The sequence below is a fragment of the Heloderma suspectum genome, chromosome 1 (assembly GCF_057233095.1).
Source record: "Heloderma suspectum isolate Gila_16-S chromosome 1, 16-S_ref, whole genome shotgun sequence".
NCBI classification, from domain to species: Eukaryota; Metazoa; Chordata; class Lepidosauria; order Squamata; family Helodermatidae; genus Heloderma; species Heloderma suspectum.
In genome coordinates, this window is record NC_139458.1 from 183,556,872 (window position 1) to 183,569,959 (window position 13,088).

At 43.0% G+C, this 13,088-nt stretch overlaps 1 protein-coding gene across 12 annotated transcripts in view; it reads right to left on the minus strand.

The window, feature by feature from the left end:
* LOC146358477 (sodium channel protein type 2 subunit alpha-like) overlaps positions 1-13,088 on the minus strand; it is an 83,871-nt gene that overhangs the window by 15,756 nt on the left and 55,027 nt on the right. For all 12 annotated transcript variants that reach the window (XM_084811993.1, XM_084811965.1, XM_084811924.1 and 9 more), the window contains 2 exons: positions 7,961-8,134; positions 6,172-6,294 (listed from right to left, as the gene is read on the minus strand). In XM_084811993.1, coding sequence (XP_084668119.1) covers positions 6,172-6,294; positions 7,961-8,134 — 297 coding nt within the window. The remainder of the gene's footprint in view (positions 1-6,171; positions 6,295-7,960; positions 8,135-13,088) is intronic.

Sequence of the window (13,088 nt, forward strand, 5' to 3'; positions counted from 1 at the left end):
GAACAGCCTTCTTGGGTTTAGATGGAGAGACAGAGCTCTCCTTTCATCAGCATACTGGTGACACTGAACTCTAAAACTCTGGACAATCTCTCCCAGCAGTTTCATGTTTATGTTAAGTAGCATGGGGCATAAGGTGGAACCCTGAGGGACACCACAGGCCAATGGCTATGGCGTTGAACAGGAATCCCCCAGCACCACCTTCTGAGATCACACCTCCAAGAAGGAACGGAACAACCTTATAACAAGGCCTCCCAGTCCCATCTCAGACAGACGCTTTAGAAGGATACTATGGTCAATGGTATTGAAAGTAGCTGAAAGGTTCAGCAGAACTAACAGGGACACATTCCCCCGGTCTGGTGCCTGGCAAAGATTGTCCACCAAGGTGACCAAAGCAGTCTCTGCCCCATAACAAGATCTGAAGCCAGATTGAAATGGGTCTAGATAATCTGTTTCATCCAGAAATCCCTGGAGCTGAGAAGCCACCACATACTCTAGCACCTCGCCCAAGAAAGTGGGCAGGGTGAGAGATTTTATTATATTCAGAGGTAAATGCCACAAATAAAGCAAACAAATAAATAAATAATGGAATATGGGAGACTGGCTAGCAATTGTCCAATACAGTGGGGTTGAGGGAGGTTTTTTTTTTTTTAAGGTCTTACCACCGCCTCTTTTAGGCGAGATGGAATCACACCTTGCTGTAAAGAGGCATTCACCACTACCCTTATCAGCTAGCCCCCTGCCTCCCGCCTGCTTTTATAAGCCAGGAAGGACAAGGGTCCAGCACACAAATGGTAGGCCTCACTTCTCCAAGGATCCTGTCCACAACCTTGGGCTGTACAAACTGAAAAGTATCCATTATAATTGGACAAGCAGGAGCCAAAGCTACGTCCACCAGACCTGTAGCAACTATGGCATCCAAGTGTGAACAGATACGATTGATTTTATCTGTAAAGTGACGTGCAAATTGGTCACAGCGGGCTATCAAGTAGGCCACTTCTTCTTGCGGACAGGCTGCTGACCACCCCCAAAAGCTCCATTGGGCAACTCTGAGCAGACACAAAGATGGCAGAGAAGTACAATTTCTTCACCATGCTGATTGCCCTGGAGTAGGCTTTCAAATGAGCTCTATCCTGTGTTTGGTCGGACTCGTTCGGAGTTTTCCACCAACGTCACTCTAGTTGACATTGTTTTCTTTTGGTGCCAGGTTAACACCTATCTCTTTTCCCAGGCATTTGGCAGCACATGATGAGTTTTAATTGGTCCTGGATGTGTCTTTCGTTATGACTGACTGTTCAAAGTTATTTTTAGTTATATGTGGTTTGTGTATATTGCCTGTGTGCTTTTATGTAAATAGCTTTTAAACTCTGTATTTTGTATTTTAATGTTTTAACTTCTTTAAACTGCCCAGACAGCTTCAGCTATGGGGCGGTATAGAAATGTAATAAATAATAACTAATAATAGTCAACGTCCCACTTGTTTCATCGCCTGCAGTGCCCTGGAAAACCAGGGGGCTTGTGTGGCTCCACTCTGGGGGAGAGGATACTCAGGAGCAATCGTGTCAGCTGCCCGGGCCGTTTCTCCATTCAACCGATCAACCAAGGCTTCGACAGAATTGCCTGCCGAAGTTAAACTAATGTAAGTTTGATATGGATGAGAAACAATCATTCATAAGAAAGCACACCATTTTTAGGACACTGACAAGCCACTATTGTCTTTGAAACATAAGGAACACAATGCTGCAACCATTTCTGGAGGGATAGCTCTATTTGTTGCAGCAAAAACACCCAGAGTTTTATGACATCTAGACTAACAAAAGTATTATGACAAATGTTCTGTGGACTACAGTGCACTTTATCAGATGCACAGAATGTTATTCTAAGCAAGCAGATATAGACACATGAGTGCAGACTTGTTTTGGTGGCAGATGTTCAAGCATGCATTTCTTTCCCTTTCTAAACTGAGCACACCACAGAGCACGAATTAAATTTGTCTCCCTTGTAGGTTCATATGATCTACACACAAATTCCTTGGTTCTGGTCAAATTAATCTGATGTATGAAATACGCTACAGCAGGGGTGCAAATCCTAAAGTCTGGAAGCCAACCCCCCAGATGATCACACCCTTTTCCCCACCCCCTTTTCCCTAATCACTGATCCTTTGGTGGTTTCCCAGCTTTTGTGCAGTTTCCCTGCCCTCCCCCCATTCTAAAAGGTTGAAATGCCTCCCTTAAGGCTCATTTACTGGCACTAAGAACTCTGAGCTAAAATATTCCAGCATTTTTGGTATTTCAGCACAGGAATGCAACCCCCAAGAGCTCCCCACAAACGGTATTCAGCCCTCAGGCTGAAAGGGGTTCTGCACCTCTGTTCTATAAGGTAGGAGATGCCACATACTGAGACAGGAGATGGGGAGCTTCACAGAAGATCTTCCGAGCAGCCTTTCAAAAAATCCTGCAAGCTGGCTTGTAGTATCACACACCCTATTATGGTATAAAAGCCCAATAGTCTATCCCTTGGTTTACTGTGGCATTGCACCTTGCACATGTCAATATATCACTGAGTTTTTGATCTACCTTCTTTCATGCAGACCTCATTGCTGAGACAAGAACAGAATACAATCAGCAGCAGAAGGTTATCTGTATCACTACTTGTGACAATGACTCTAGACCTCTTCAGGCATTCATTCCTCTGTGCTGAAGGAATACGTGAGGAGAGGAGCATTCCAGCCCCACGCCCCTCCTGTACGCATGTAGGGCAATGGTTTGAACAGGAAAGCCCCCTGTATCCATGAGGAGCTCTACACACAATTAAGAGCCCTGGAAAATCAGGGCCCTGACTGCATGTACAGCCCCCATGGATACAGGGGGCTCTCCTCTTCAGACTGTCACCCTCCACTATTACAGGGTGATGAAAACATGTGTGGAGGGGCAGGACTGGAGTGCTCATCTCCTCACACATTTTCTTCAACATGGAACAATGAATGGCTGAAGAGGGTTTCTGTCATATCCTTCTCACTTTGCCTCAGAGAAATTTATTTATTTATTTATTACACTTACATCCCACCTTTTTTTCCCTGAGGGAACTCAAGGCGGCATACATAATCCCCCTCCTCTCCATTTTATCCTCTCAACAACAACCCTGTGAGGTAGGTTGGGCTGAGAGTCTGTGACTGGCCCAAAGTCACCCAGTGAGCTTCCATGGCCGAGTGGGGACTAGAACCCGGATCTCCCGACTCCCAGTCCAACACTCTCACCACTACATCACACTGCAAGATTGTGCGGTTCAAATGGACTTTCTTGTGTGGAGTGCCTTTTATGGCACAGATAATATTGTTGTGACATAAGAACACGAAATGGGAACTTGATTTTCCTAATTTTTAAATTAATATACAAAATATAAAATATACAATTCATAGGCTACTTAATACAACAAATCACAATAAAGAAAAAAACACAAATTGTCATATAGCATCTTGAAATTTATCATTCCAGAGCGCAACAAAGAAAATCCACTTTTTCATGAACCTATCAGTATCAGCATGCATTTCTGTAGGATTTTAAAAAAAAATAAATTAGCTTGGACATAACAGCAATGTGCAATATTTTCAGCTATCAATCGGAAATTGTTGCCTATTTCCAATAACTTGCAATGCAGATCTTAGCTGCAGTTAGTAAATTAATTACCCATTGTAGATCAGTTCCTAATACTATGACTTTTAGACAACATAATAAAAACACCTTAGAATCAGCTGGTAATAACCTGTAATTTCATCAATTTCCCCATTAATAATTCTCCAAAACTGAATAATAACTGCACATAAAGAAAATGTGGGAAAATCTGCTGGTGATATAGAGCACTGCCAGCAGTCGTCATGACATGAATTACAGATTTCACAAATGTTATGAAGAGGTGTAAGGTATCACTGATATTGGCTTACATCCAGACTTAGTAATATGTACAGTAGGCCCACTGAAATCAATGGGAATTAAGTTGGTCATGACAGTCTTAAGTCCCATTGATTTCAATGGGTCTACTCTACATAGCACTGGCTCCAACCCATTGTATTTTGTAAAGCATTTTCCTTTAATTCTGTGGAGGTCAATTTAAATAGTATATTCCTCCATCAAGTTCATATTTGTAAGGAAGGCAGTAGTTGATCCATATTAGTTAATCATAGAAACATACCCACTGCTGTAATGCATCTCCACAGTATTTTCAGCAGTGGAAAGATGGATGTTCAGGCCAAGGAAATGTCTCTTTAAAAAAACAACACTTTCCACATTGGAACAAAAACTTTACACCATCTCCAGTTTTTCAGTAGCTGCTTCAGAGTACATATAGGGTGCAATCCCTTCTCTAAGATGGCACATGCCACCTGCTGGCCCTATAATGCACATGTAAGTCACAGCAGCCACCATTTTAGAAAAGCCATGATCTCCTGGGTGAGAGAAAAGGGGAGTGGAGGATACCTCTTTCTAAGATGGCATTAGATGGAGTAGGATTATATTGGTATTGTAATAATGTATTAATGAGAGGATGACATAAGGAGGGTTGTTCATGAAGTAGGAGAGATAAAGTTTTGCATGGGAAGCATAAGCTTATGGGGTTGTGGAGAGAGGAAGGGCTAAAAAAGGACTAGTTTGGGCTAAAAAAACGGGGGGAGGGGTATTTTGGGAGAACTCTTGTAGAGGACCTGCTCATGAAAAGCAGAGAATTGATTGGGAGTGACTGGAATGGGACCATTTTTCACCTTAGCTACACGGAATGAAGACCCATCCATTGTTCTATCTTCCCTTAGCTCTCTTCTAAGCAGCTACTTTTTCCTGGTAGTTGGGAGGGGGAGGAGCAGGGTAAATTAGCTACTGAAAAAAGAGATATAAAGGCAAGATAAACAACAGATGGAGAAAGGTGGCCAAAGACTCCCGTTACCCTGTGTATGATTTCTATCCCTTCCAGCTTTCTCTCCTACTTGTGGGCTTCTCACAAGCACTTGGTTGGCCACTGTGTGAACAGAATGCTGAACTAGATAAACCTTTGGTCTTATTCAATATGGCTCTTCTTATGTTCTCTTTTTTTGGTGGAAGAGCCTTTGGAAATCTGAAGATGCAGGGTCCTCATGTGGTGGAACTGCTCTCACCAGGCAAGAGGGATATGTCAGGGTCATAATCCCCCTTCAGGCATTGAAGATGAATCTGTGGACAGTTAGTGGGGTTGCACGCACAAGCCCCGTCCCATGGGAGGTAGCTCAGACCTCTATGCGTTCAGTGTGAGTGTCTGAAGCTCCCACTGTAAGGATGTTGGAGGTGGGGCTAGTGTGTGCAGCTCTGCTCCCACCCTTCACATGTTAATTTTAAACACGTGAAGGGGGCTTTAGAAACTACTTTTTAGGACCAGGAAGCTGCGAAAAACCTCTTTTATCCATGGACATCCATGAAACCCATATAAATCTATACTGTGATCTGAGGATTACCCTTCCCCAAGCTGTTGCCTTCCAGATGATTTGAACTTCAGCTCTCATAAACCACCACCAGCATGGCCAATGGTCAAGGATTATGGGAGTTGTAGTCTATAACATCTGGAGGACACCAGGTTGCCTACCCCTGGTCGAGCTCATCCATAGCGTGATTTCTTCCTTCTGATCTCTTATGGTAGCACACCAAAAATGTGTAGGAGTTAGATTGCTGGGGTGGGATGTCTGCGACTCAAATCCCTACACAGCAAAAATGTTTAGTAGGGGACTGTGGGCAAGTCATTATCCCTTAGCCTTTTCTACCTCACAAGGTTGTTGTGAGGATAAAAGGGAATGTATGCATTCCTGAGCTTCTTGGAAAAGGAGGAAATAAACATAAATAAAATAGTAACAGTCACCACCACCACCACCACCACCACCACCACAACAACAATAATAATAATAATTTGCTATGGAGGTGCCATAAAAAATGCCCTTCCCATGTCAAGTTATGCCCACCTTGGCTGTAATGTTAATTACCACACTGATTACTGCCATGATGTTATGATTCTCTACAAACCCCATCCATGGTTGCAAGAAATGTTCCAGTCAGTAATAAAGCAAAACAGCACAGATACCCCCAACCAACAAATACCCCAAAGATAACCCCCAACCTGTTTTCACTGGTGAGATCCTTGATTTTTGTTCAAATGTTGCCTTACCCTCATTCCTTCAAATCTTGATAAGGCTCGTAGTGGTCTCAAGGCTCTCAGTGTCCGAAGTGACTTAATAGGACCAAGTTCAGAATAGTTCAAGGCATTAGCTATTAAGCTCACAATGGAAACCTACTCAGAAACAACAATGGTTACGTTCACAGAATTATTGAAAAAATAAGTTATAAAATATACTCTAAGAAATATCATATTAAAAAATAGATAGAATTCAACTGTCAGCTAGAATGAAAACACTATCCACAATGGAAGTTGTATCCTGCCGATCCAACTGAGATGAATGTCCGCTCATTCTTTCCTACATGTATATCCTAACTATCTTACATGCTGGAACTCAAGGCATTGTATGTGAGGTTTCCCAGGAGGTCTCTTATCAAGGCACCAACAAGACCAAAACCAGCTTAGTTTCAGCAAAGTGCCTGCATCAGGTGCCCTCAAACCATAGTCTATTCCAGGGAGTTATGGGAGCTGTAGCGCAACACATCTAGAGGGCACCAGGTTGGGGAAGGCTGGTCCATTCTAATACAGCACCTTATTGTTTCAGATGGTTTCTGAAACCATCACCACCATCACAGCAGAAGTTCTCAGTGAATTGAGACTAGGGAGGTATGACTGTGTAAAATCTTTTCCGTCTGCATTTTGTGGATTTTCGGGCACCTTTCGTTACATTGTCTGCTCATTGACAGAATCAGGGGTTTTTTTAGTTTCCAAATTTGCACAAATTCAGAATTGCACAGATGCACGAATCCCCCCAAATATGCATTTTCACGCTTTAGCCTATGGGGGAAATGCAGATCTTCAGCCAGAGTTTTTTAAACATTTTTTTTTATTACTAAATTTGCATCAAATTCCAGAAAGTTAGAAAAACAGTCTGCAAGCCTGCAGAATTCGTGCAAATTGGGAAAAGCTGTGGAGTCAAAACTCTTTTGATTCTTTTGTGGATTTCTCTGACATCTCTTATTGAGACCCTAAAACCCTAACCAACTTACTGTTTCTCAACTACCAGAATTAACTGCCTGCTCCCTAACTGACTGAAACAATTCACTAAGAAAGACAGAATGACCTCTCTCACTGGCCACAAGACAAACAGCTTTAACACCCTGTATATCCAATGAACAATGCTATACACCAGCCTTCCCCAAACTGGTGCCCTTTGTATGTGCTGGACTACAACCTCCACTGATGGGAGTTGCAATCCAATACATACAGAGGGTACCATGTTGGGGAAGCCTGTCATACACCAATCCCCAGCCAGGTATGTTGGAGACCGGTTCCTGACTAAGCCAGTAGCTAATCACGGCATAGCATCAAGCAAATATGAGCTACAGTTGGGAAAGGCTGCTCACTTATCAAGACACACAGCCCAGCACTACACCACTCTGCCCCCCATATCTATGCAACCATGAATACACAAGAGCACTCATGAAGATAAATTGGTAACGGTGGGGAACACTGGAAAAAGGCACTTAAGGCAAGTGGAAGAGGAGAGAGCAGAGTGCTGCAGCCCAGGTGATATAAACTCCATAACCCCCCATATAAACATAAGATCTATCTATCTGTCTGTCTGTCTGTCTGTCTGTCTATCTATCTATCTCCCCACTCTAAGTAGAATGTTTACAGTATCCAAAATAAATGTCTTTTGTGTATCATTACTTTGTGGAATAGCGTTGGTCAATTAATACATGAAAATAGTCTACTTAAAAAAAATATATGAGTTATATGAAGCATAGCTCACTAAGAAGTCAATGTATAAAGGTTGCTAAGAAAAATCAGTACTTACATCAACAATCATGAAATCCAGCCAGCACCAGGCATTTGTGAAATAGACTTGAAAACCATAAGCTACCCACTTCAGAAGCATTTCCAGAATGAAGATGTACGTGAAGATCTTATCAGCATATTCAAGTATGGTCTTAATAGTTTTGTGCTGCTCAATATATATGTCTTCAAAAGCCTGTAAAGGAAAACGCTACTATAAATAAGGTCATATTGGCTAAAGGGGGTGGAGTGGGGGCACAACTTAACTCATTTTGCTGTGTTTGATATTTTTAAAGGCAATGTTTTCAATTAATGTGCATTACATTTTGGGTGTCTGTGACTTGCTATTCCACTGGAATATTTTCTGTCCTTTTTTTTTATGCAGCGTCACATGCTATCTATCTGTTATGTTGTCCTCGCCATAATATTAACTTAAACAAAATAGTGCTGACGAGTTGTAAGACAGTTAGGCAGGGGCTAGTGACAGAAGATAATATTTAAGGGAGTTGAAAGTGGTGTGATAGAGACAACTCCTTGGTGTTGTTTTGCTCCCAGAGCTGCCTCTCATCAACTAGGTTTTGCTAATATTATAAGAACCTGAAGCATTATAAGAACCTCAAAAATTTGTTCACCACCAGACGTGAGTAGGGACTGGCTCACAAACTATGCTCACAAACCCTTAATATCTTCCCCCCGCCATTCTGCAATCTGCTTATTGAAATAAATGGAGATACAATGTCTCCACTGATTTCCAAAGGCAGAGTTAAATAGGCTGCATGCCCAAAAACAGTTGGCCGGGGGCAAACATCCCCCCACTACTGAAGAATGTTGGGACAAGAGGGTTTTCAGCAGTTGGTTGATGTTTGCCCTATAACAGCTGTTATTGGGCATGCACCCTGTCTAACCTTCCCTACTGAAATCACGATGTGCCCATTGATATCAATGGGCCGAATTAAACAGGCTGCTGAAAGTGAGCCATATTTTGAGTTCAATCAGAGTTCGGATGAGCCTCCACTGGACTCAAAATGCATTGCAAACATCTGAATGCTCACCCCATCCCCTGAAGTGGAATAAGTGTAAAAGGTATGGACAATGCTGCCGCTGTCATACTATGACCTGTCTTCACTTTGAAACACTGACCTTTCAGAAAAGCAAAGGGTTGCAATCTGATGTGGTATAAGGATAAAACACTTTTTTGTTAGTACTTCTAAAATGCATCAACACACTGTTCCAAACTGGCCTGCTTTTGCATTACAGAGTCTGCCAAGGAGGGCACATAGGAGGTGGGATAGGGAGAAGAGAGTATGCAGCTTTGAGTGGTACCCTCTGTTAGTGAGGACTCTGAGCGCCATGGACTTTGCTAGACTTTGACCAGTGAGAACCAAGTTCAAATCTCTGCTCAGCCATGGAAGTCACTGAGTGACCTTGAGCCACTTGCTCTTTCTCAGCCAAACCCGCCTGACAGGACTGTGAGGTCAGGGTGAAATAGAGGGAAACACTATGTACGCCACCTTCTGATCCTTACAGGAACAGTGGGATAAAAACATGCCAGAAAGACAGTAAAGATTAAGAGGGTTAAGATTCAGCAAATCATGCTCATCCATGCTAGCTGGGTCCATGTTATGCAAATACACACACACACACACACACACACACACAAACACACACACGAAACAGAGCAAAACCCTAGAGACACAAAACCATGCAAACCAAGTCATGATTAACACTATGCTCAGTATTCCACAGCGAAGGACTCCAGCTATCATTTATTGTTGTGGTTGTGGTTGTTCAGTCGTTAAGTTGTGTCTGACTCTTCGTGACCCCATGGACCATAGCACGCCAGGCCTTCCTGTCCTCCGCTGTCTCCCGGAGTGTGCTCAAGTTCATGTTCACTGCATTGCTGATGCTATCTAGCCAACTCATCCTCTGCCGTCCCCTTCTCCTTTTGCCTTCAGTTTTTCCCAACAACAGAGTCTTTTCCAGAGAGTTTTCTCTTCGCATTAGGGTGGCCAAAATATTTGAGTTTCAGCTTCAGTATCTGTCCTTCCAAAGAGCAGTCAGGGTTGATTTCCTTTAGGATTGACTGATTTGACCTCCTCGCAGTCCAGGGGACTCGTAAGAGTCTTCTCCAGCACCACAGTTCGAAAGCATAAATTCTTTGGCGCTCAGCCTTCCTTATAGTCTAGCTCTCACAGCCATACGTTGCTACTGGGAAAACCATAGCTTGTCAGCAAGGTGATGTCTCTGCGTCTTACTATGCTGTCTAGGTGTGCCATAGCTTTCCTCCCAAGGAGCAAGCGTCTTTTAATTTCATGGCTACAGTCACCATCTGCGGTGATCTTGGAGCCCAAGAAAATAAAATCTGTCACTGCTTCCATTTCTTCCCCTTCTATATGCCAGGAAGTGATAGGGCCAGATGTCATGATCTGAGTTTTGTTAATGTTGAGTTTCAAACCAGCTTTTGCACTCTCCTCTTTCACCCTCAACACGAGGCTCTTGAGATCCTCTTCGCTTTATGCCATTAGGGTGGTATCGTCTGCATATCTGAGGTTGTTGATAATTCTCCTGGCAATCTTAATTCTGACCTGTGATTCATCCAACCCGGCATTTCTCATGATGTACTCTGCATATAAGTTAAATAAGCAGGGCGACAATATACAGCCTTGTCGTACGCCTTTCCCAATTTTGAACCAATCGGTTGTTCCATGTCCGGTTCTTACTGTTGCTTCTGACCCTCATACATGTTTCTCAGGAGACAGGTAAGGTGGTCTGGTACTCCCATCTCTTTAAGAATTTGCCACAGTTTGTTGTGATCCACACAATCAAAGGCTTTAGCGTAGTCAATGAAGCAGAAATAGACGTTTTTCTGGAATTCTCTTGCTTTCTTCATGATCTAACGAATGTTGGTGATTTGATCTCCAGTTCCTCTGCCTCTTCGAGCCCCAGCTTGTACTTCTGGTAGTTCTCGGTTCACATACTGCTGAAGCCTAGCTTGTAGGATTTTGAGCATAACCTTGCTGGCATGTGAAATGAGCGCAATTGTACGGTAGTTTGAGCACTCTTTGGCATTGCCCTTCTTTGGAATTGGAATGTAAACTGACCTTTTCCAGTCTTGTGGCCACTGTTGAGTGTTCCAAATTTGTTGGCATATTGAGTGCAGCACTTTAACAGCATCATCTTTTAGGATTTTAAATAGCTCAGCTGGAATACTGTCCTCTCCGCTAGCTTTGTTGTTACTAATGCTTCCTAAGGCCCACTTGACTTCACTCTCTAGGATGTCCGGCTCAAGTTCAGTGACCACACTATCATGGCTATCAGGGACATTTAGATCTTTCCTGTATAGTTCTTCTGTGTATTCTTTCCACCTCTTCTTAATCTCATCTGCTTCTGTTAGGTCCCTGCCTTCTTTGTCCTTTATCATGCCCATCTTTGCACAAAACGTTCCCTTGAGATCTCCGATTTTCTTGAAAAGATCTCTAGTCTTTCCCATTCTGTTGTTTTCCTCGATTTCTTTGTATTGTTCATTTAAGAAGGCCTTCTTGTCTCTCCTTTCTATTCTCTGGAAATCTGCATTCCGTTGGATATATCTTCCCCTTTCTCCCTTGCTTTTTGCTTCCCTTCTTTCCTCAGCTACTTGTAAAGCCTCATCAGACAGCCACTTGGCTTTCTTGCATTTCTTTTTCTTTGGGATGGATTGAGTTGCTGCCTCCTGAACAATGTTACGGACCTCTGTCCATAGTTCCTCAGGCACTCTGTCTATCAGGTGTAATCCCTTAAATCTATTCCTCACCTGCACTGTATATTCATAAGGGATATGATTTAGGTCATACTGGAATGGTTTTGTGGTTTTCCCTACGTTCTTCAATTTAAGCCGAAATTTTGCGATTAGCAGCTCATGATCTGAGCCACAGCCAGCTCCAGGTCTTGTTTTTACTGACTGTATGGAGCTTCTCCATCTTTGGCTGCAAAGTACATAATCAATTTGATTTCGATCTTGACCATCTGGTGATGTCCATGTGTAGAGTCGCCTCTTGTGCTGTTGGAAAAGCGTGTTTGCTATGATCAGCGTGTTCTCTTGGCAAAACCCGATTAGCCTTTGTCCTGCTTCATTTTGTGCACCAAGGCCATGCTTGCCTGTTATCCCAGTGATTTCTTGACTTCCTACTTTAGCATTCCAGTCCCCTATGATGAAAAGGACATCTTTTTTTGGTGTTAGTTCTAGAAGGTGTTGTAGGTCTTCACAGAACCGATCAACCTCAGCTTCTTCGGCATCAGTGGTTGGGGGATAGACTTGAATTACTGTGATGTTGAATGGTTTGCCTTAGATTTGTACTGAGATCATTCTATCATTTTTGAAATTGTACCCTGTTACTGCTTTTCCCACCCTTTTGTTGACTATAAGTGCTACTCCATTTCTTCTAAGGGATTCTTGCCCACAGTAGTAGATATGATGGTCACCTGAATTAAATTCGCCCATGCTTGTCCATTTTAGTTCACTGATTTCCAAGATGTCGATGTTCAATCTTGCCATCTCATGTTTGACCACCTCCAGCTAACTTGATTCATTGATCTGACATTCCAGGTTCCTAAACAATATTGTTCTTTACAGCATCAGATTTTCTTTTCACTACCAGACACATCCACAGCTGAGCGTCCTTTCGGCTTTGGCCCAGCCACTTCACTCTTTCTGGCGCTACTTGGAAATCCCCTCTGCTCTTCCCCAGTAGTATATTGGACACCTTCCGACGTGAGGGGATCATCTTCCGGCGTCATCTCTTTTAGCCTTGTGATACGTTCCATGGGGTTTTCTTGGCAAGAATACTGGAGTAGGTTGCCATTTCCTTCTCCAGTGGACCACATTTTGTCAGAACTCTCCGCCATGACCTGTCCGTCTTGGGTGCCCTGCATGGCATAGCTTATGGCTTCACTGAGTTACACAAGGCCCTTCACCACAACAAGGCAGTGATCCATGAAGGGGCACCATTTATTACCTCCGAGCTAAACAGTGTGAAGGGTTTGATCAGGTGTACCTATAAATGCTGGCAAGAACCATGTATTTTATATGTCACTAAGAGCTTATGGACTTCATCACATAATCATAGCACTGCAAGGGCAGAGAACAACATCTCAAAACAGATTCATCTCTCGCT